This window comes from Lepus europaeus, chromosome 16, assembly GCF_033115175.1.
Source record: "Lepus europaeus isolate LE1 chromosome 16, mLepTim1.pri, whole genome shotgun sequence".
Classification (NCBI taxonomy): Eukaryota; Metazoa; Chordata; class Mammalia; order Lagomorpha; family Leporidae; genus Lepus; species Lepus europaeus.
This window is the reverse complement of record NC_084842.1, coordinates 72,611,730-72,631,842: the sequence shown is the minus strand read 5'-3', so window position 1 is coordinate 72,631,842 and position 20,113 is coordinate 72,611,730. Positions and strand designations below refer to the sequence as shown.

The 20,113-nt window shown below is 41.0% G+C and overlaps 1 protein-coding gene across 4 annotated transcripts in view; it reads right to left on the bottom strand.

Annotated features, from left to right (window-relative positions):
* PPARGC1A (PPARG coactivator 1 alpha) overlaps positions 1-15,879 on the bottom strand; it is a 118,720-nt gene extending 102,841 nt beyond the window's left edge. For 3 of the 4 annotated variants that reach the window (XM_062213099.1, XM_062213096.1, XM_062213098.1), the window contains exon 1: positions 2,417-2,572. In XM_062213099.1, the coding sequence (XP_062069083.1) occupies positions 2,417-2,464 (48 nt within the window). In that variant the 5' untranslated portion in view covers positions 2,465-2,572. Of the gene's footprint in view, positions 1-2,416; positions 2,573-15,794 lie in introns of those variants that run through there. The other variant, XM_062213097.1, reaches the window with a different exon arrangement.
* Between the last annotated feature and the right edge of the window lie 4,234 nt (positions 15,880-20,113).

Below are 20,113 nucleotides of genomic sequence, written 5' to 3'. Positions count from 1 at the left end.
TGTAGCCTGAATTTTATACTAAGATTTAAGAGGATAAAGCAATCGCCAAACACAAAAGGCTAATTATTGTACATTATTTCACCCCAACAGACTTTTCTCTTAGTTAAGAAGCAGACAATAAATTAGCTTAACTGCACTGATGATAATGAATCATTATAATTAAGTATAATTCTCCATTAACCTTTTGGAGGTTTTTGTGCCATTGATGGTAAATTTTAAAGAGAGAGAGGAGAAGGAGTAGACTTGGTCACATTAATTATATTAGTGACAAAAAGAGTCTTACTTCTTAAGAAAAAAAACAATAGTGGAGACAGGGGAAAGGGGGTGCCGAGGGGGGGGCTGTAAGGAATGACAATCTCTGTGGAGTATGTGTCAAGTGCATTGTCTCTATCAATCTTGGTAACCTTCTTGTACATCACCTTCATTAAACTGTGAAACACCGAGGATTCTGAGTAGCTCCAGTGCCACAGGCCGTTATGAACCAACGTGCTGTCCTGTCGTTATGTGCAAAAGGACATCATGCGTTTTAGGATGACAGCAAACATTAACGATTCAAAAAATGAAAGCTGTCTGTGCAACCTGCTGCTCGTAATACTTCAGACCGGCGGGGGTGATTCCCACGGCGGCAGCCACGGAGGCAGGGCTTCTAGCAGCTGGCTGCCTACAGTGCCACAGAGGAGTCACTGGCCAGGCTCAGCTGGCCGCTGACTCAGTCCACGGCTGGACAATTCGCCTGAGATCTGCCCTCCTCAAGAAAAACAAAACTCAGCAGCTACTGTCTAAAGGGTCCTGATGCAGATTTGAAAATGACTGCGGGAACCCCAATGACAGTTTCCCTATTTCCTTAGGATCCAGTTCCTCAATCAACTCCCGGGAGCGGCAGGAATAATCCATGCTGAAAAAATGAAACTAAAGCAGCTGAGACCTCCAGCGCCGGCCAGCCAGCCACCCACAGGACACTCCGGCTGCCGGAAGACAGCCAGGACTCCAAAGCCACTTCGCAGCCTGACTCGCGACAGCCACGGGAGACAGGCAGGAGCCGCGTCTACGCCGCTTCACCAAGAAATCGCAGCCCGGCGAAGAACCACCGCAGTCGGCCAGTGGGATGTGCCAAGGCAAGGGAGGACGCACGAAGCGAACACTAAGCCAGCAAGGAGTTAAGAGGCCAGGGCATGCCTCGCTAGAGAGGAAAAATGCATTCCCGGCCGGCCGGCCTGGGCCGAATCATGTCCACTTTAGATGTGTATCGCCGCACCGCGTGCACAACTTATTTAATCCGATCACGTGTGGCACTCGATCCTCCCCCCTTACCCTCCGAGCCTCCTGCCACCCGGAGGCAGCACCCGAAGTCCCTCGCCAGACTCATTGTGAGCAGCTCGGATCCTCGGCGCAGTTCCACTCGGCTCCATCTCGCCGGAGTGCACAGAAAAGTTCTGCTTGTTTCCCAAGTTGCCCAAACTTTCCGAGCACGTCGCGTGGTGCTGCAGGCAAACACGCCCCGGGCCCCGGGCCCCCTGCCGGACTGCGAGATGACGGCGAGCGCGCTTGCGTGTTTCCCCCTGTATGAATTGTAGTCAGCGGAGGCTATGCAATTATGTATTGCCGTCTATTTTTACACGAGCAGCGAGCAGCTCCACACACAGTCCTGCAGAAACTCTATTCTCTCGCCCGGCTTCAGGCAGCTCTCGTGGTACACGGAGATTTAACCATTGGCGTCCCTGCCACCGAGGCGAAAGGAAAACCTTGCACTGCAAGGCGTTTTTTTTTTGTTTGTTTGTTTTTTTTCTTTTCCCCACCACAGCCGGAGTTTTAAAGGAATCAGCATCGTTATTTTCTGTTGTGCGGGAAAAGCAATCTAAAATAGCCCAGCAGGATTATTTAGGATTTTGTTAAGTTCTCTGTCTGATGAACAGACAGAGAAGGGGGGAAAAAAATCCAGACCAGTCAAAATGGACTATATTTGAACACATCCATTTTAATATTTTTATCCTCTCTTATTATAAATGGAAATGGCATTTTTCCAAGCAGGCCACTAAACACCACTGGAAAGACTTCGGCTTCTGATTGATATCAATATCTTGGAGCATAAATATTGCATATGAGTGGAAACACAGCCAAAGGCACATGGAAAGAGTTTCTAACTGCAACAGATACTGATGACAGCAGCTAAGCTTTGATTTGCTCGAGGCATCTCAGAACCACCTTAAAATAGCAAACTTATAGGAGTTAAGATAAGATTGAGATTCCCTTCCAAAAGCTCCCGCCAGCCTGCCTGCCTGCCTGCCTGCTCCAGGCTGTCAGCCCCGGAGACTTTTCCACCTCCTCTCCTCTCCCAAGCCCATCCCCCCTTACAGGAATCAGTGCATCCGAGGGACGCTCAATCCTGGCTGCAGTGCCGAGCCCAACCCCAGCTCACCTCGATGTCACTCCATACAGAGTCCTGGCTGCACATGTCCCACGCCATCCAGCTCCTGAGTGACGCCAGTCAAGCTTTTTCAACTCCAATCCACAGTAACACAGAGCACACACTCATGCAGGCAACCAGCCCCTTACTGAGAGTGAACTGAAGGCACCTGTCTTACTACAGTCCCCAGTCACATGACAAAGCTATTAAAAAGTAGGCTGGGCTGTCACTCACTCAGCCTCCCTTCTGTATTGCTTGCTGCTCAAACTCGTGACGTCACTGAGAGGCAGCCCTCTGCCTCAGTGAAGTAACGCTTAAAAAAAAAAGAAAGAAAGAAAAAGAAAGGAAACACTTGGATTGTTGGAGACTGCAAGCATCACGCTGTGGGTAAAGGCAGCTCTGAATGCCCACACTCTAAAGGAGCCCTGGCCATGGAACAAGCAGAATCCCCCTGCAATCTTTTTTTTTTTTTTTAATTTATTTTCCTCCTAAAACAAGCAAGTGACAAAGCTCCCTATTTCATGACAAAGTAACTATATTCTCAGCACAAATGTGGCTTCCCTGGAGACTATGAGATCTCCAAGTGGAACTCAAGCTCATTTAGGGGACTAATGGAAGAGTTTATCACATGATGCATTTTTATCAGATCTTTTCTACTGGGAGGGTGTTGTTTGAAAGCAGCAAAGGGGGCAGTTTGGGGTTTGTTTAATCAACAACACAGACTGTATTTGCTAAGCTCTAAACCAAGTCCTCTGCCCAGAAATCGGCTGTCCCCGTGGCAAGAGGGAACACCGGCTCCCGAAGTGTTGCAGCAGTTTGCTTTGCTCCATATAAGGAGAACAAGCCACAAACCCCCAAGCTTTGAGGTTCCCTGTAATGATTTCCATTCCTCTCATAGGCTCCCAGAAAACAAGTGTTAGTAAATACAGCCTCGGCTGCTGTGCCCAGAACAGCCTCGTCCGGGCTGCCTTCTGTCTGCATGGAGCATTTCCTCTCTAACTGCCTTAGGGTGCCTTTTGGAATAAACATTGGATTCCAACCCTGGTGCCCTGGGCTGTGCAGTTTGCACTGGAAATCAAGAATGTCCGTGCAGTGAAGGAAAAATACCGACCCACTATCAGCTGAAAGATTCATTTCGTGAGCTCCTCTTCCACTTATTTTTCAGCTCCTACCTTGAGACAATGAGGGTTAAGGCAGGTGCAAGTGTTTTATGATGACACTACATATTGAATACATAACAAACTCAAGGTACTCGATACAGCAGAAAATCGCTTCCCGTAACACGACAGGTCGCTGATTTAACCCCTTCTGTGTTCTGGAGACACACACACACACACACACATATAAATATTGTTATGAACAGACATGTTTTTATAAAACTGACAACCCAGTAGACTTTTAAAATCAGCTCACTTCTTTACTTGATAATCATTTATTTGGAAAAAAAAAAATCCCCAGGTATTTAAAAAGAACATGTAAAGCACTATTCACTTAAACTCCTCCTGGGGTTCCACTGACAGGTTCTTTACCCATCTCTTTCCAAAGAAGAAAAACGTGGCATTTGGTCCTAACGTACGTTTTAAATATGAAGTCGCCCTCCCCCCCCCATCGAATAAAGTGAAAGGAAGAAATACAAAACAAAACTAGGAAACAGCAGACTGCTGCTTCTAGTGGACCATATATATTCTAAGGGATTCGTCTACTCTCGTAGTTGCAACAAGTTGCTTATAAATTCCTTCACACTGTGATGAAATTGAGAGTTTGTCATTACTGGACATAAAAGCATGTCCAAAAGCTTTGACATTTTAAGTTCGCTGAAGACATTTCACTGGCACATGTTCCCTCTTTACAGATGGCAGAAAATTACTGTAGTTTTAATTTTCTAAACCAACAAAGAACTGGAACACACAACCTCGGGAATGCTTTTATCCATGCAATTAGCAATATGACTCTGTCCTCCCCACAAAGAAACTCTCATTTTCTTCCCAATTATATTCTGATTTCATGTAAGACTTCAGTAAATTATTAAAATTCAGGACAAAGGTCATTGGCTCTACCCCCAACACACTCAACTGTGAAATAATATTGTTCACTTGGCTGAGAAGAGTCAATGTTTATTAATTATTATCAGGTGATCTCTGCATCCTGATAGTCACCAGTGCTTTTCTTTGTGTTCGCGTGATGCCAGGCTTCTATCAATATTTTCCAAATCCTATTCACACCTTTTAAAGGTATTCTTTACACTGGAACATGTTGTACTATTGTTTCTGACATTTCAAGCTGCTCCCTTAGTGTTCTTGAGGTTTTCTTCTCGCTCTTTTTTTTGGTCACCTAATCCCACTATTTAAAAATCAAATCCGCACATCCACTGAAACCAGGGGTGACTTTATACAAGTTTGATCTCCCCTTCACCATCATAAAGAGGCTGATTGAGAAGCCAGACTACTTAGAGGACATATAAACTACAGCCTATTGCTTCCCCTCCCCCACATATTTCTACTACTGCACAAATCAATATTTAAATGGATTCTTGGACAAATTAGAGTAGCTTCCACCATTCTTTAAGCCTCAAAAATACAACTCTGATGACAAGGATATTTTAGACATTTTAGAATTTGATTATTAACTCTTCAGGTTGAAAATTCTCTCCTGTCCAGTTATTTGTTGTTTTGTTTCTTTTCTCAGGAAAAACGGAGACTCTTCTGGCTCCCCGGGCTCTGTCTATATTTAATTCTCACCGCCTTGACTGCTTCTCTTCTTCTCTCCCCGCACCCTTCTTTCACCTCTTCTCCAAGCCTGCCTCCCAGATTCCCAAATGTTTGGTTTCAATCAACAGGGATCTATTGAAACCTAACTGTGGGCACGGCGATGTATTGCAAGCACTGCCAAGAAGTCTTATGACACGTACACAAGGATGCTTGCAGTTTTAGGGGGGATGACAGCACTTAAAAACACAGAATAATTTGATATGAAAAGGCAATGTCATTTTTCTCCATACTCAGATTCCTCTTCTATGCCTTAAAACACATCTTGTAACCTTGTCTGTTACAATTCACACCTAAGTCAACCCATTTTAACTCAATGATAGAAAGAGGTATTTATTAACATCTGTTGAGTGCAGTAATATTTCATATCTTCACAGAGGCCAGATTCCTTTCCGATAGCACCTTGGCCTTCAGTGGTTCTGTTAACACGTCCCAAGACCCCAGCACTGGAAAAGGCAGGGGAATCTTTCTGAGGTGGGGAACATCTGGCCCGCGGGCTGTATGTGGTATGGCCCTGCCAAGGCAACCACAAGTGAGACTCAAAATTTAATAAATCCATAACAGGCTAATATTATAAATATAAATATCCAAATGGCCCTTGGCAGAATAAAAGTTTCCCATTCCTGGTAGTTTAAACAGAGAGAAAGAGAGAGAGAGAGAGAGAAACTCTCAATTCTATAACAAAAAAATAAAAGGTGTAACATTTGGGTTTTTCCCCCCACTCCTCTTCCAAATTACAGGCTTTCCCAGTTTTGCCATTTTATATTTCAGACAATTGTCCACATCTAAAAAATATGTAAGTACAATCAAACTCAAACCAAAAATCGAAGATCTTACCCAATAGCAAAAGCAACTGGGTTTGGCATCAATATTGTATGCAGGTGAACACAGAAGGAAACTCAAAAGTGAAGAGCTACTAGTACAAAAATCTTTGTCTGTTGGCTTATGGAAGCTTACACTAAATTATGTAAGAAAAAGTTAAGGCTGAATCTTTGCAAAGAAGAAAGGTGGAGAGAAAAACAGATACTGCCATGTTTGCACCGGTCAGTCATTAAGGTCAGCAATTCACACTCCATAGCTCAATCACTATCATCCTCAGAATTTTCCAATACACATTATCTCTGTACCCATTTTACAACTGAGGAAAATAAGGCAGGGTGAGAGTTTAGAAAGCTGCTGAACAGAACATGCGAAAACTCCTCTAGGAAGAACTGATGTCTCGTTAGGATAATCGTCACCCTCAAATACCAGGCATAGAGAAGAATCTGAAGGCAACTTTATATCCAGAAGAATATCTACAGACCTGGAGACTAATATTCCTGGGAATGCTGCCCACCTGGGGCATTCTCCCAGCAAGGAAAGAGGCCTGCCTGGAATGGCCAGTATTTTCAGAGTTAATCATTGCTAACAGGAATTCAATTGCTTGCTTTTAATTTCTAGAGGGACTAATTGATCATGATAGCCCACATCAGGTTCTGAACACGCATTTTGGGTGTCTGATTTGAAGCCAAGACTGCACAAGGAATAAAAGTTGGTAGCAGGGTAAGGTGTAACAAAAAGCCCTATTTTATAAATACTCTAATATTAAATCTTATTTTATGCAAAACTGGATAAAGGTGAACAAAGGACCTTTGGGGCAACGAGTAAAGTTAGTAGATAGTTTTAATGCCTCCTGGCTGTTCTTTTTCATTCTTGATTTTTAATAAATAAGACATGATAGATGGCCTCAGTGACACATTTCTTTTCTCCAATGAAACATCCTGCAGACTGGGTCTCTGAACTGAATCTTTCTCTATTTTAACGTGGACCTCAAAGTGAGCTTTGGGTACTCTTCCAATTAAGACAAAACCATGTGGAAATTAATTTGAATTGTAGTCAATTGAACTATTGTAAACAAAAAGCAAGAAGTGTATTTATTAAGCACACAGGTAAAAGGTAATAAAGGATGGCTGAAATATGATTTTGTCTAATGTTCAAATCTGCCATATTAGTGAAATATTTACATATTTTAAATTACTTTCCTTATATTAGGTAAATTCATCTATAATGTAAGGTGATATTGATTATTTAGATAAGAAATGCTCAATAGGATTATTTAGCAATATTTTTTACTGAAACTGAAAATAAGGCATATCACCTTTTATTAAATTTGTCATTATTTAAACATTTGAAGTGCTGCTGAAGTACAATAACATTTCATTTAGTAAGATATTCTATTCCTATGCCTGAAGTTAGAACCAGACAAAATGGAGGCACACAAATTGTGAATCTAAAAAAACTGTTCGTAGTCAAACTTATTTCTAGAGCCTGGTTCCTAATTAATTTAACTGCTCCTGCTTTTAGGGAAGAAATTATATTTTACAAACAACCTCAAAAGGGAAAAAAATGAATAAATGAAGTTATTTCCTTCCTTTTTCTTTTTATTAATCCTACAACACAGAGCCTTAGAAGGTTTTTTATTATTTTGCTTTTGTTTCTATTATGGGTTTTTCCAGTGCTTCAATATTTGAATTTTACTGTAATAGAGTGAATATACATCCCAGACACATAGGAAAGGCAGAAAGGAAATAAATTCTCGTCTTAGGAAGCAAAGAGCTTTCAAGTTTAGGCTAAATTTTGTGGCAACATAAAATCTTGCTCTCTATTTGCTAACCAAGTAGACATAGGAGTTTTGAGGGAATAATCTCAACCAAGAAGACCACAATTATGACTGGCTTCTATGTGTGGCAGTTTATTCAAAAAAAAAAAAAAAGAAAAGAAAAAGAAAGAAAGAAAGAAGCCATCAAATACTATTGGTAGGGGTCATAAGTAGTCTACAGGGTAAGCAGCACTACATATTAAAACCTTTGAAAACAGGTAGCTCTATAGACCTAGAAATTTTATTTTCCTAAAAATTCATCTTAAAGAAATAACACGGGGTTATATACAAAGATTTTTGATGTGAAGATAGTCAAGGCTATACCATATATATTATTGAAAAGTTAATAAAGTTTAAATGTTCAAAATTAATAGGCATAGTTAAATACATTATAGACCAGTATGTGTGTGTGTGTGTGTATATATATATATATACATATATATAAATTATGCTATCATTAAAACATTCTGGATAATATAACTAATAGTATAATCGGAAAATGTTCAAAATATATTAAGGATAGATATTAGGCATGAAGAAACAATAATTATAAGCAGTTTACCTACATATAAATATGTATATGTGTGTGTATATTTAGGAATAAGAGAGAGATGAGTATATAACAAGCTGTTCATAATGCATTATGGCATTATTATAAGTACTGTTTAATTTATTTATGGGTACAAGGTTTCCATTTTTCTGTAATAAACATGTATAATATTTACATTCAGAAGAAGAATATCCCTATTCTTTGTAGAGGAATAGAGAGAGTCAGAACTAGAGCCATGCCACCCTAGTACTCGGGGAATGGAGCAAATAGAAACAGCCCCCAGGGGCAGACATTCGTGACCCCAGTTAAGATACCTGCATCCCGTAATATCAGAGCCCTTGGATTCAACACCTGGCTCCACTTCTGAATCCAGCTTCTTGCCAATGACAAGCCTGGTGGCAGCAGAGGTGGCTCAAGTGATTTGATTCCAACTACCTATCTGAGAGAACCAGAGTGAGTTCTAGACTCCCAGCTTTGGCTTGGCCACGGAGTTGTTGCCAGAACGTGGGGTGGGGGAGCTCCCCACCTTTCTTTCTCTTCCTCTGCTTTGCAAATAAATAAATAATAATTAAAACAATAAATACGTAGCCTCTGACATCCAGTGTCAGTTTCAAATATGAAGGTGCTTTAAATGTTTCACAGAAAAAATGCAATTAAAGAAAGGTTTGTTGTGTTGAAAACAATTCTGAAATCCATGTATGGTTTTTCCATACTATGCATTTTCCATGAATCTTTGAAGACCCTTTCCTGTTTAAAATGAAGGCAATCTGTCTATTACATCAAAGCCAACAACTTCTCCACTTAGCATATAAGGCTTACGAGCTACATTGAGAGAAGTTACTACCCAGTACTATTGGAAACTTCTTAGCCTAGAATTGTAGGCAGAAGAAAGCTTTCAACTTCTACCAGCTTACCTCCGGGTTGGGCTCAAGACACTGCCCCTAGAAGCCACTACGACCTTCTCTATACTTCTTAAGTTGCAATTTCATCACTTAAGTTACACATTTCCTTCAAAAATGTACTAATCCTGGGTGTAGTTAAAGGAACTTCAGTTACTTTTAATAAATTGCCTACTTACTAGTCTTATTTTGCTTCCATTCTAGCAACTAACAGAGAAGCATATACCAAGCAGAAAAGGACAGGAATATCTTACAAAGAGTGTGACCAAACTAGTAGGAGAATGCCTCTAGACGAAATTCCACCAGCTAGGGAAAGGGCGATCAGAGAAGGCTAAAGTGAAGAACTGTTAGTTATGCGGCTCCCATGGAAGACAAGTGAAATGGGTTTGATAAGAAAAACACAGTCCACGTTCCCAGCCAGTGACTTGCAAGGAACTTCCGGAAAACAACCTGGCAACCCATGTGGAGTCACCTGGGCACACGCTGTCACAATACGGCCCTGCTCTTGGGTAGGAAGCTCATTCTGGGCCCTCCAAATAGCACCTCAAGGGCTGACCCATCTTCTCTTCCATGGAAGGCCCACCACACTCATGTGCAAGCCAGCTCTACTTTCACTGCGTTCAAGTTGGTGTTCCTGCATTTGTCTGGACCTTTCCCACAAGCCTCTCTTCCTATACTTGGGTGACCATTATTTTGACCATTGATAATTTTTATAAGAGTGATGAGTTTGAAACCAAGGCCAACCACGTGAGATTTCAAGGGATTAGACAAGGCTCAAGTCTGTCTGATGAGCAGAGTATCTATGGCTCTGGATGCACCCCACGAGAGGACAGGAAGAACCTGGGCCCTCATGCAGTGTGTCACCAGCCAGCAATCTGACCTCAGGCAGTTCGCATAGGGACTGTAAGACTGAGTCTCTGTACATGTCAAAGGAAATGACCAGATTTAATTATATCTGCGATGCTGAGTGCTCCAACATGGATCAGCCTCGACAAACAGCCAATTCAGAAAGCCCTCCATATGTGGTATGAATCCAAACATCTCATTACACAAACACTGGAGATTAGGGATTCTGTTCTGGAAAGGTAACTGTCGCTCAACTTTGCAGGAGAAGCATAGCTATATTACTTTCTGGGCAATATAGACACTTCACCACTAACCATTCTTGAAGAACACAGGAGAACTTGTGAAATAGGAGACCTCCAACCACACACACTGGCTGTCAGAAAACTGGCTTCTAGAGAGACCTGTTTTTCACCAAGTTGAGTTCAATGTCCGAGAGAAACCACATGCTTTCATTTTATCATTAAATTTGTCAAACAGTGTGTGTTGTGTATATGATCAAGCCCCTGCCTATACAGTAGGTATGAAAAACACAAATGATATAGTAGTATCTATGTAGATCTGCAGAGGGACACCATGCAACATGCTAACATGTGATGTGGTTTTATGGCAGACTTCAAATGTTGTTGTCCAAAGAGAGTTTTAAAAGAAAGGGTAAATCTTAAATTCAGGATTTTCTCACTAGGAATAAGATGTACAGCATCTATGGAAACAAAAGCTTAAAATAACACCTTTGCCTCCTCCCATTAGAGCTTCTCTTCCTTAAACAAAAGGTTCATTCTATGTGGCAGAAGAAGACTGTACTTCTTTTGAATTTGGAAAGAATCAGCTGAGGAGTTACTGTAGGTCATGGAGGAAAGAAATCAAGTCCCATGTCTAATACTTTATCACGGCATTACTAGAAAATGATTAAACCAAGGCTATGTATTTCTTCGGGTTACAGGATTTTCTTGTTCAACTATTTTCTTTGTACATACAGCCCCATTTAGCAGGAGGTAGAAGACTGGTGCTTCAGTGCTAATACCACCCAGCTTAGAGGTTTTCCTGTAGGGTGGAAGGAAAGGCCATAGGCACACTAAACTCATTACCAGAAATCTGGAAAGAGAGAAACAATGACCTGGGAGTAAACAAAGGAAGACCAGGTAAATGATACACATCAGGACAATGCTTTGATAATCCTTAGTTGCAATGCTCACAGGCAAAATCTACTGCACTCTCTATTGTCCTGCAATCCAGCCAAGAAACAAGAAGAAAACTCACAAAAGAAATCTTGATTTCAATGCTGGTGAAATAATCCACACATAGGGAGGGACAAGACAGTCCCTTTGAAACAACCCAAAAAAGTTCTATTATTCTTAAACGAGTCCAAGGTGAACTTGGCCACAAATGATCAAAACAGATATATTTTTTTTTCTACCTCTTTTCAAAACAAAAATCTCTACCTCCTGAAGTGGACCTTGCTTCCATCATCCATCTTAGTAGATTTGTTTCCATGCAGGGCATCTAAAAATAGGCCCCGCCTAACCTTTTGCTCAGCCACACAAAGCCACTGAGTGGGAGCTCCACCCTGACACTCTTCTGTGGTATTTTCAGCCAGTGGGCCTTGGCCTTCCCCAGTGCATGACTGGGTGTCACATATGATGTAAAAACAGAACACACGAGTGGGTTGCTGGGATATGTTAAGAGTTACAACCACCGAGACATCATATTTTAGCATTGCTATTTTGTTTCAGATTCAATTAAACAAAACTCCAGCTAGTAATTTTCCAGAAAAGAATTCAATTTAAATAATAATTAAAGTTAAATAAGGATATACCTTCCACTCACAAATATTATGGTTGTTGGGGGGCTCTTATCTAACACTTTAGAAATATGGCCAAGTGCATCAATGAGAATAAATTTTTATACACCAAAAGGAGGGTAAATTCCATCAACAAAATGTGATTCAAAAGAAGCAGGCACAAGCAGAAATGATATATGATTCCATTTGCACAAAGCAAGATGCAGACATACCTTAATCTACATGGCTAAAAGTCACAAGAGAGGTTGCCCTTGGTGGTGGTTTAATGGTATGGGGTACATCTGTCATGGGAAAATGGGCTCTGGGAAGCTACTGAGGCTTTGTTCTTGTCACTGCTGGTTACATGGGTGTATTCAGTTAGTGAAAATGCACCGAGAAGAATCTTTACGATGTGTGCACCTTTCAGTATTTATATTATACTCCAATAAAAAATTTAAATGCATGAAGAAGTGCTTCTAGACCACAAAACTAGAAAGTTTGCTGCCTTTCTGTTAAAAGAAAAAGTTTCAAATATCCGACCTATCTTCCTAAAGAGGCCATCAAACCACTTAGACAAATAGTGGAGCAGGAATCAAGGAACCTGATGTCTAGGTTTGTTTGTCTGACCTTGTACTAAGCCACTTTCTAGAACTGTTTTCTCTTCTATTAAAAGATAGGATAGGATTAGGTGTTGCCTGTATGAATTTCTTGAATAAATAAAAGGAACGAAGCTTCCAACTCTGAAATTTTAGTATATTTGCTCTTGGTTCAAAATTCATTATTGAAAAGTGTCAGTGATTTAGCTAAACAATGCAGTCCCCTTCTCTGAAGCATGGGCTTTGAGTTGCAGGATGCAGCACTGCCACTCACCTGCCATCTGTGTGATCTCAGGGAAATGAACTAAACTATCTAAACCCGAGCACCTCCTGCTTAAAGATAATCATATAAACACCTCTTTTACACCACTGGTGTTAGGGTTCAGTGAGATAAATCAGAGCCCAGTACTTGGCATAGAATAAACTCAACAGTGATATCTGCTACTCAATATAAATACTCAATACTCAATTGAAAATCAAACAACACTGGAGTACATGTATAAGTTTACTCCTTGACTGCTTCTTATGAAAAAACAAAACAAAACCTTCTGATACAAAGCACAGCAGATGACTCTTTCTTTCTTGCAGTCCTTCACTGAGCTGAGGTCCTACGAAGGACAGAGATACCATAGGTTGTAGGAATGCCAAATGTCTGTTGGGTTCTCTGCCTACCTGAAGCAAAGTGAAAACCAGTCCTACACTTGTCCTGCCTTGGCTCAACCTCTGGGAAGACCAGACATAGCAAGAGCAGAAAATAGTTTTTGTTTCCAATAGGCCAGCCACAAAGTTCTCCCAGCCATAAGCTTTTCAAGAATTTCTCTAAGAAATAACACATCCATATGGTGCATGAAAACTAACAAGATACCACAAGTTTGCAAATGTGAGAGGAGCTGTAAAGTACCACATCATGTTTTAAATGATGATATCTGAAATACACACAGAAGGAAGAATGGAAAACAAAGCCACAGGAGCAAAACAACTCGATATAAAGTCAATTTTGCCACCAGTGGTCTATTAACTAAATTGTCTTAGCATTCATACTTCTCACAAATTTGTGATCAATCATACAATCACTTTTTAAGTGGATAAAATGACAAAGGAAACGTTATATTGTCTTAGGAATCTTCTTTTCTTGTGAATAACTTTTTTTTATGGAATAGAATGCTGACAATTCAGTAAACAGCTTGCATACTGTGTAGTATGGTAGCCGCTGGCCACATATGGCTACTGAGCCCTTGAAAATATGTCCAGTTGTGCTCATTTCAGCAGCACAGATGCTAAAATTGGAAAATATGTCCAGTCAAAATTAAGATGTCTGATAAATGCAAAATATATCTGGGATTTCAAAGTCTTAGCATGAAAAATACAATGTACAATCTCATCAATACTTTATTGAATCATGTTGATACAATATTTTGATTATATTGCATTCAATAAAAGATTAAAATTAATCTCTTCAACATGAGGCTACTAGACAATTTAAAATTATGTGTGTGATGTGCATAATATCCCTATGTAAGAGTGAAAACCTTTAAAGTTTTGTATTTCACTCTCAAGTTTGATTTAATAGATGCAAATAATTTTAATAAGTTACAGAATCAGGAAATTTGGGAATTGTGAGGGGGTAGTGGATGGGGCCATAGCAGTGCACAACTCTAGGGGGCGCCACTCACATCACAGCCTGTGGAGAACAATCCTTGGAGCTTCACAGTGCTCAGCTTGTACTACCCTGCATTAAACGCTCTATAATCCTTGCTTGCTACAAAATCATTAGAGATACCTTCCAGAACATTCCAAAGACAATTCTGTAAATCTTTTCAGTATCTTCCGCACCTTTTCAAAACATACCTAACAATGAAATGTAAATTTATAAAATGAATTTTAGCCAGTACTCCAGAATTCAGAGTGTGGAAAATAGAGCTGATCATATTATAAAACTCAAATAGGATGCGAAAGATGACCAGAGCCTCATCAAGTACAGGATATACACAGGGATGCAATGTTCTCAAGAAAACTGTTTACTTCCTGGAGACCAGAGGCATTTTTCAGAGGGTAGCATTCACTTTAATTACAAAATGCACCCGCCTCTCTCTTCCAAGGGAGAAAAGTCTGTTGTTGCATCTATAATGTAGCTTTAGTTTTTGATGCCAAAAATGATTCAGTAAACACAGTTATGTTATGGTATTCTATTTCTTATTCAGTACTCAAATTAATCTCAAGGCAGTGCTGGCATTAATTCAATTTGATGCCTGTACTAAGGATTTCACATAGGTGCCTTCATCCAATTCTTCTTCGCAACCAATAAACTCTTAATTCATGGTAATATATTTATTTCTAGTTCAGTTCATGTTAAGGAGTGCAGTACTTTACAGAAAACTAATTAATATCAATCATACATTATAACACATTTAATGGTTCAGAGGAAAATCCTACACTAGGGGAAAGATTAGATGAACCAAGGGGTCTTAGCCCATCCTATTTACTCTATTTTTAGGACTGGAGAGAAAGACGCCAAGCATCATTTCAAATATAAATTTAATTGAAGGCTGCATCATAGGAAGGCTGGGAATTAAGAACCCTGGTACTGATCCCTAATAGGACATTGATTTGATGTGGCCCAAGAATATAATTTATACCCTCAGACTCTGTTTTCTACCTATTTTGTGTAATAACCATATCATTTGCAACTTGGTAAAGATATTCAAATTCAGACACATGACTCTATTAAAATAATGAACAACCTCACTAATAGCTAGCCTTCTGCAATGGCTGGTAACAATTCTATTTTTATGTAATGTTTGAGTAGTGCTGATAGCATCATATTTCCCGTGACTGTACATATAGTCAGCAGGATAGTTCAAGTGTGAGCTCTTGTCTCTGAAATAAATAGCACCCCCTGGAGTTGTGCAATATAGTGGTCCTCACATTTCCTTAAAGAGTTGCAATTAGAAGGTCTACTTCTCCCCCAGGCAAAAAGAACTGGAGCAGGTTTAAAAAAGCTTTAAAAACATAACAAAACTAATGCAATAGCTCTGCTTGACATGCCTGCTCATAGCACTCAGTGTTTCCACAGTAGGCTTTTCACTCACTGTATTACACAATTTGTCCACAATAGCACACAACCAGCTTACAAAAAAAAAAAAAAAAAGATAGAGACATATTACATATTAATCTTTTTTTCTTGCCTCTTTGGCTCAGAAAACCTCTAAACCTCATATTAAAAAAAAATCCTCATCACTAGAAATAAAACAAAACTGCAAACAGCAGCAACACAACGGCTCCTAGAGATAGTGTAGTGATAATGCCTCCTGATACTCACTGGCAAAGCCGAATCCATAGATGATAACCTCAGGAAGCGTGTCATTCATTTTACCGCAGTGTACGTACTTGTATCGCGAGTAGAGGGACTGCTCACCACGGGGACTTAAACTTGCTACTTTTTAATTCACAAGGGCATGGTGACGTGGGAGGCACCTCAGAGCCACTGCTCTGCAATCGGGCACAAGACTGAAACCCAATCTTAGCCAGATATGGACGTAAGAGCAAATATGTACAATATCATGTGCTTTCCAACAGCTCTGTGTCTCGAGGGAGCTCTCTGACATCAGCAGTGGAGACAGGTGGTTCCCTTTCCAACTGTGGAAAATAAAACCCTAGTGCAGAGGCACTAAGTAAATATAGCAGTACTGTAATTTTTCCTTGGTGCGCTCTCCCTGTGATTTCTGTCCCGTGATGATATTTATCAAATGAAGCTATTCAGGACGTCTTTCCTTGTTAATCACCGGCCACACATTTGCAAACTGGTGAACGTGGACAGGCAAGATAGCGGCAGAGAACCCAGTTTGGCTGCCCTAGTTGGAACTGGACTTTGCTTCTTCTGGTTTATTCGGAATATGTTGTCAGGTGACCACCCAGCCCTCTGCTGGACTGTGTCACTCTTAGTCCCCTGTCATTAATACAACCCAACAAAATGACAGGCGAGAGTCAGACCATCTTCAAATCACATGCACGGAGCAGGTCAATACAGATCATATCCACTTGGAGCCTGAGAGCTAAAATCAGCTGAAATGTTCTAAGCCCTTTGTGGTCACAACTATTTGCTTTTGAATTTAAGAATTACTAGCAGAAGGGCACCCTGTAACGTGTGTAGAAGATTACTTAATTCAGCTTCTATTTCCTTTTCGGAACATAGATACTTTTACACTCTGACAGCCACTGGCTCCTAAGCATTCTCCCTTTTGTTGTATCTCCTTAGAAACACAAATCTTGTTCCCTGGCAGCAGCGGCGCTAAGTGCTGTACCACATGCCCAAACTAGTTCTCCCTCGCAGCTTTAATTCACAGTAAGTGGCATGAAAGGAGGTCAACCTTTCTCAAAAAAACATTTGAGTTCTTCACGACTTCAGAATCGATTTCAGAAAGCCATACTCCCCAGTATGTAAAGAGTGCTTTCCCACTTTGAAATCCTAGCCATAACTATTGACAACTTTCTGGAATGCTCCACAAAGAGGCCAACATGGGATGATGATCACCATTACAACGCCTGGTTTAATTGTCTATGAATTCAGGAATCTGTGAGACAAGGAAAGAAACTGCCCTGCGCTGATTTCCTCTCAGATCCTCCTTTGGTTTAGAGCAACTCAGGGCAGCACGCACATGCTATGCCTTTTCTTTCCCGAGGTGTTCATTGAATGCTTAACTCAATAATGCCATCTTAATCCTGAAGGTTTCCATGGCAACTCACAGCTGTAATAAACAAGTCTAAAGAATGGGGAATGAAGCCAGGTCCTCCTGGCTCCCCCTGTCCTTTTCAACTTTCAAAGAACCAGGTCTTTGCCACTTTTCTATGTTCACGGCTCACAGATCTCTGGGCTAGAGCAGAAATAATAGTAATAAAAAAATGACATCTAACGGTTGATGAATATGTACTGTGTGCCAAACACCATGCTGACCAGTTATGTGGATTATCTTATTTAATCCTTATGCTAGCAGTAGGAGTAAGTACTATTATTATGCTGACTCTATGGATATAGTTGCTGAAGTTGAGAGAGGTTAACTAACTTTTCTGAAGACAAAACGTTGGTGTGTGGGAGATATTAGACTTGAAATCAATCCTGTCTGACTCCAGACATTTTGTTCTTAATGCAGACAATACAGAAAAATGGTATCATTGTGACTGACAGTCCTGTAACTTAGGTATCTAAGAATCTCTCCACAAATCAAAAGGGAACTCCGGCATGGTGTCCAGAAATAAAGGAAAAACACCACCCATATCTAGCTAAAACCATCAGGGAAATGAAGAGAAGGCAGGACTCAGACCAGCACACAGCGGGCACAGGGCACCTTGCCCTGAAGCCTTACTACAAATGTCTATGAGTTTGATTTGACCCATAAGCTGGACTTCGGAAATTTATATTCGTTAAATAAAAGTTAAAAAAAAAATAATATTGCGTCCTTTGTAGATGAAACCGCAAAGTTCACTTGGGGTGTTTGGTTCAGGTCATTGCAGAGTAGCCCCAAAGGAGTAAGAGCTCTTATCATAATTCCATTCTTCTTTAATGATATTAAAATTCCTTTTGGAAACGCCAACTGCAAATAAAGGCAGAGTATAAGACACAAATTAAGACTGCATGAAAAACTGTATTTGAGAGGTGCGTGCCATGTCACAGAAGTGTTTCAAGTAAGTCTACTCTGTGAAGCACATACACGTTTACCTAATCCAGGACGGAGCCCTAAAAATACACTTTCACATTGCTACTTACCACCACTAACAGAATTCACTTCCAACAGAGGTTTCACAGTCTGTTGGGAATGTGCTTCAGCATGACAAGGTTCCATGAGTTAGGGTGATTCAGAACTCATTGTGGTTTTCTATTCTTCTCTGATTAGGAACCATAACCAAAAACAAACTCCATTAAAAACATTTCTAATAAAAATTTTAAAAAAAGTAGGCTTCTGCAACTTTGTGGCTCTGGTGTTGTAGCAAATACAATTAAAGTCAAAGTACCCCAGTCACCTGGCATATAGGTGAGCCACCATGTAGTGGGGCAGGTTCCAAAGTAGAGGGGCCAGAAGACAAAGCCAGGGCAGGCTGCCTCCTCTGTTGCCCTCACACCTTCTGAAGCCTAGAAGAACAAAGGCAGTCACCCACGGTGCTCAGCCAGGCAGAGGAAAAAAAAAAACGTAATACGAATTCTGAAGTCCCCCCTGCCATGGCTACCACTACACCCACACCACAAAAAACCAAAGCCAAACTGATTATATTATCATTGTGTAGGAATGATAATTATCTGCCTTTTTTTAAATTTTTTTTTTTTTTGACAGGCAGAGTGGACAGTGAGAGAGAGAGACAGAGAGAAAGGTCTTCCTTTGCTGTTGGTTCACCCTCCAATGGCCGCCGCGGCCGGCGCGCTGCAGCCGGCGCACCACGCTGATCCGAAGCCAGGAGCCAGGTGCTTCTCCTGGTCTCCCATGAGGGTGCAGGGCCCAAGCATTTGGGCCATCCTCCACTGCACTCCAGGGCCACAGCAGAGAGCTGGCCTGGAAGAGGGGCAACTGGGACAGAATCCGGCGCCCCGACCGGGACTAGAACCTGGTGTGCTGGCACTGCAAGGCGGAGGATTAGCCTAGTGAGCCACGGCACCAGCCTAATTACCTGCCTTTGATTATATAATATTTTGAGATCTGCTGAAAAGGTGATTATTTTAAAAAGAGATAAAAACCTACTTTCTAAATGGTAGCAAAGCCAAGCTCAAGTTCAAATCCATCATTTCTTTCTAGATAGATAAATTATGCTGCAAAGAACAAACATTTCAATAAAGAAGCAGAACTAAGATGGAGGGGTCAGTGTCTGGCCTAAAAGGTTAAGACATTGCTGGGGACTCCCACATCCCATTTTGGAGTTTTTGGGCTCAAGTTCCCGCTCTACTTCTGATTTCAGCTTCCTTATAATACGCACTGGGTAGGCAGCTGGTGATGGACCACATCATTGGGCCCCCACCACCCATGTGGGATATCTAGACTGACTTCTCAGCTCCAAGTTTCAGCCTGACCAGCTCAAGCTATTGTGGGTATTTGAGCCAGCAGCTGGGAGATCTTTCTTTCTCTCTCTCTCTCTCTCTCTCTCTCTCTCTCTCCCTCATTTGTTTACATTTCAAATAAATAAATTTATTTACTCAAATAAATAAAATACATAACTTTTACAAGATAACTGAGATGGGTATAGAACGCATGGACAGTGGAGGCCATTCATACAGCAAGGAGCACCAGAGGCAAACACGCGTGTGACATCCGTGTCAGTACGCTGCCTCAAGGTCACAGCTTGAGCTTTTGGAATTCCCTGCATCTTCATTTTCCCATCTAGAAAATGGGGATGACATCCACCTTGCAGGCTTATGGGTGTCCAAGAGGATTAACTGGCTGAGAGGATGTGGATAAAGAGCCCTTCAGAGGGACTGGCCTGTAGTGGACACCACACACATGCCCATTTCCTTCTCTGTTCAAGTCTTCCCGCTCCACCCAGTTCTCTGTCCTCTCTGCCTCTCTTCTTCTGCCTTAAACAGGGCAATTTAAAGTAAAATGCATGCAGTGAAGCATCTACATTTTCTATCCCATGGAGTGGACATCAGGATTCATGAAC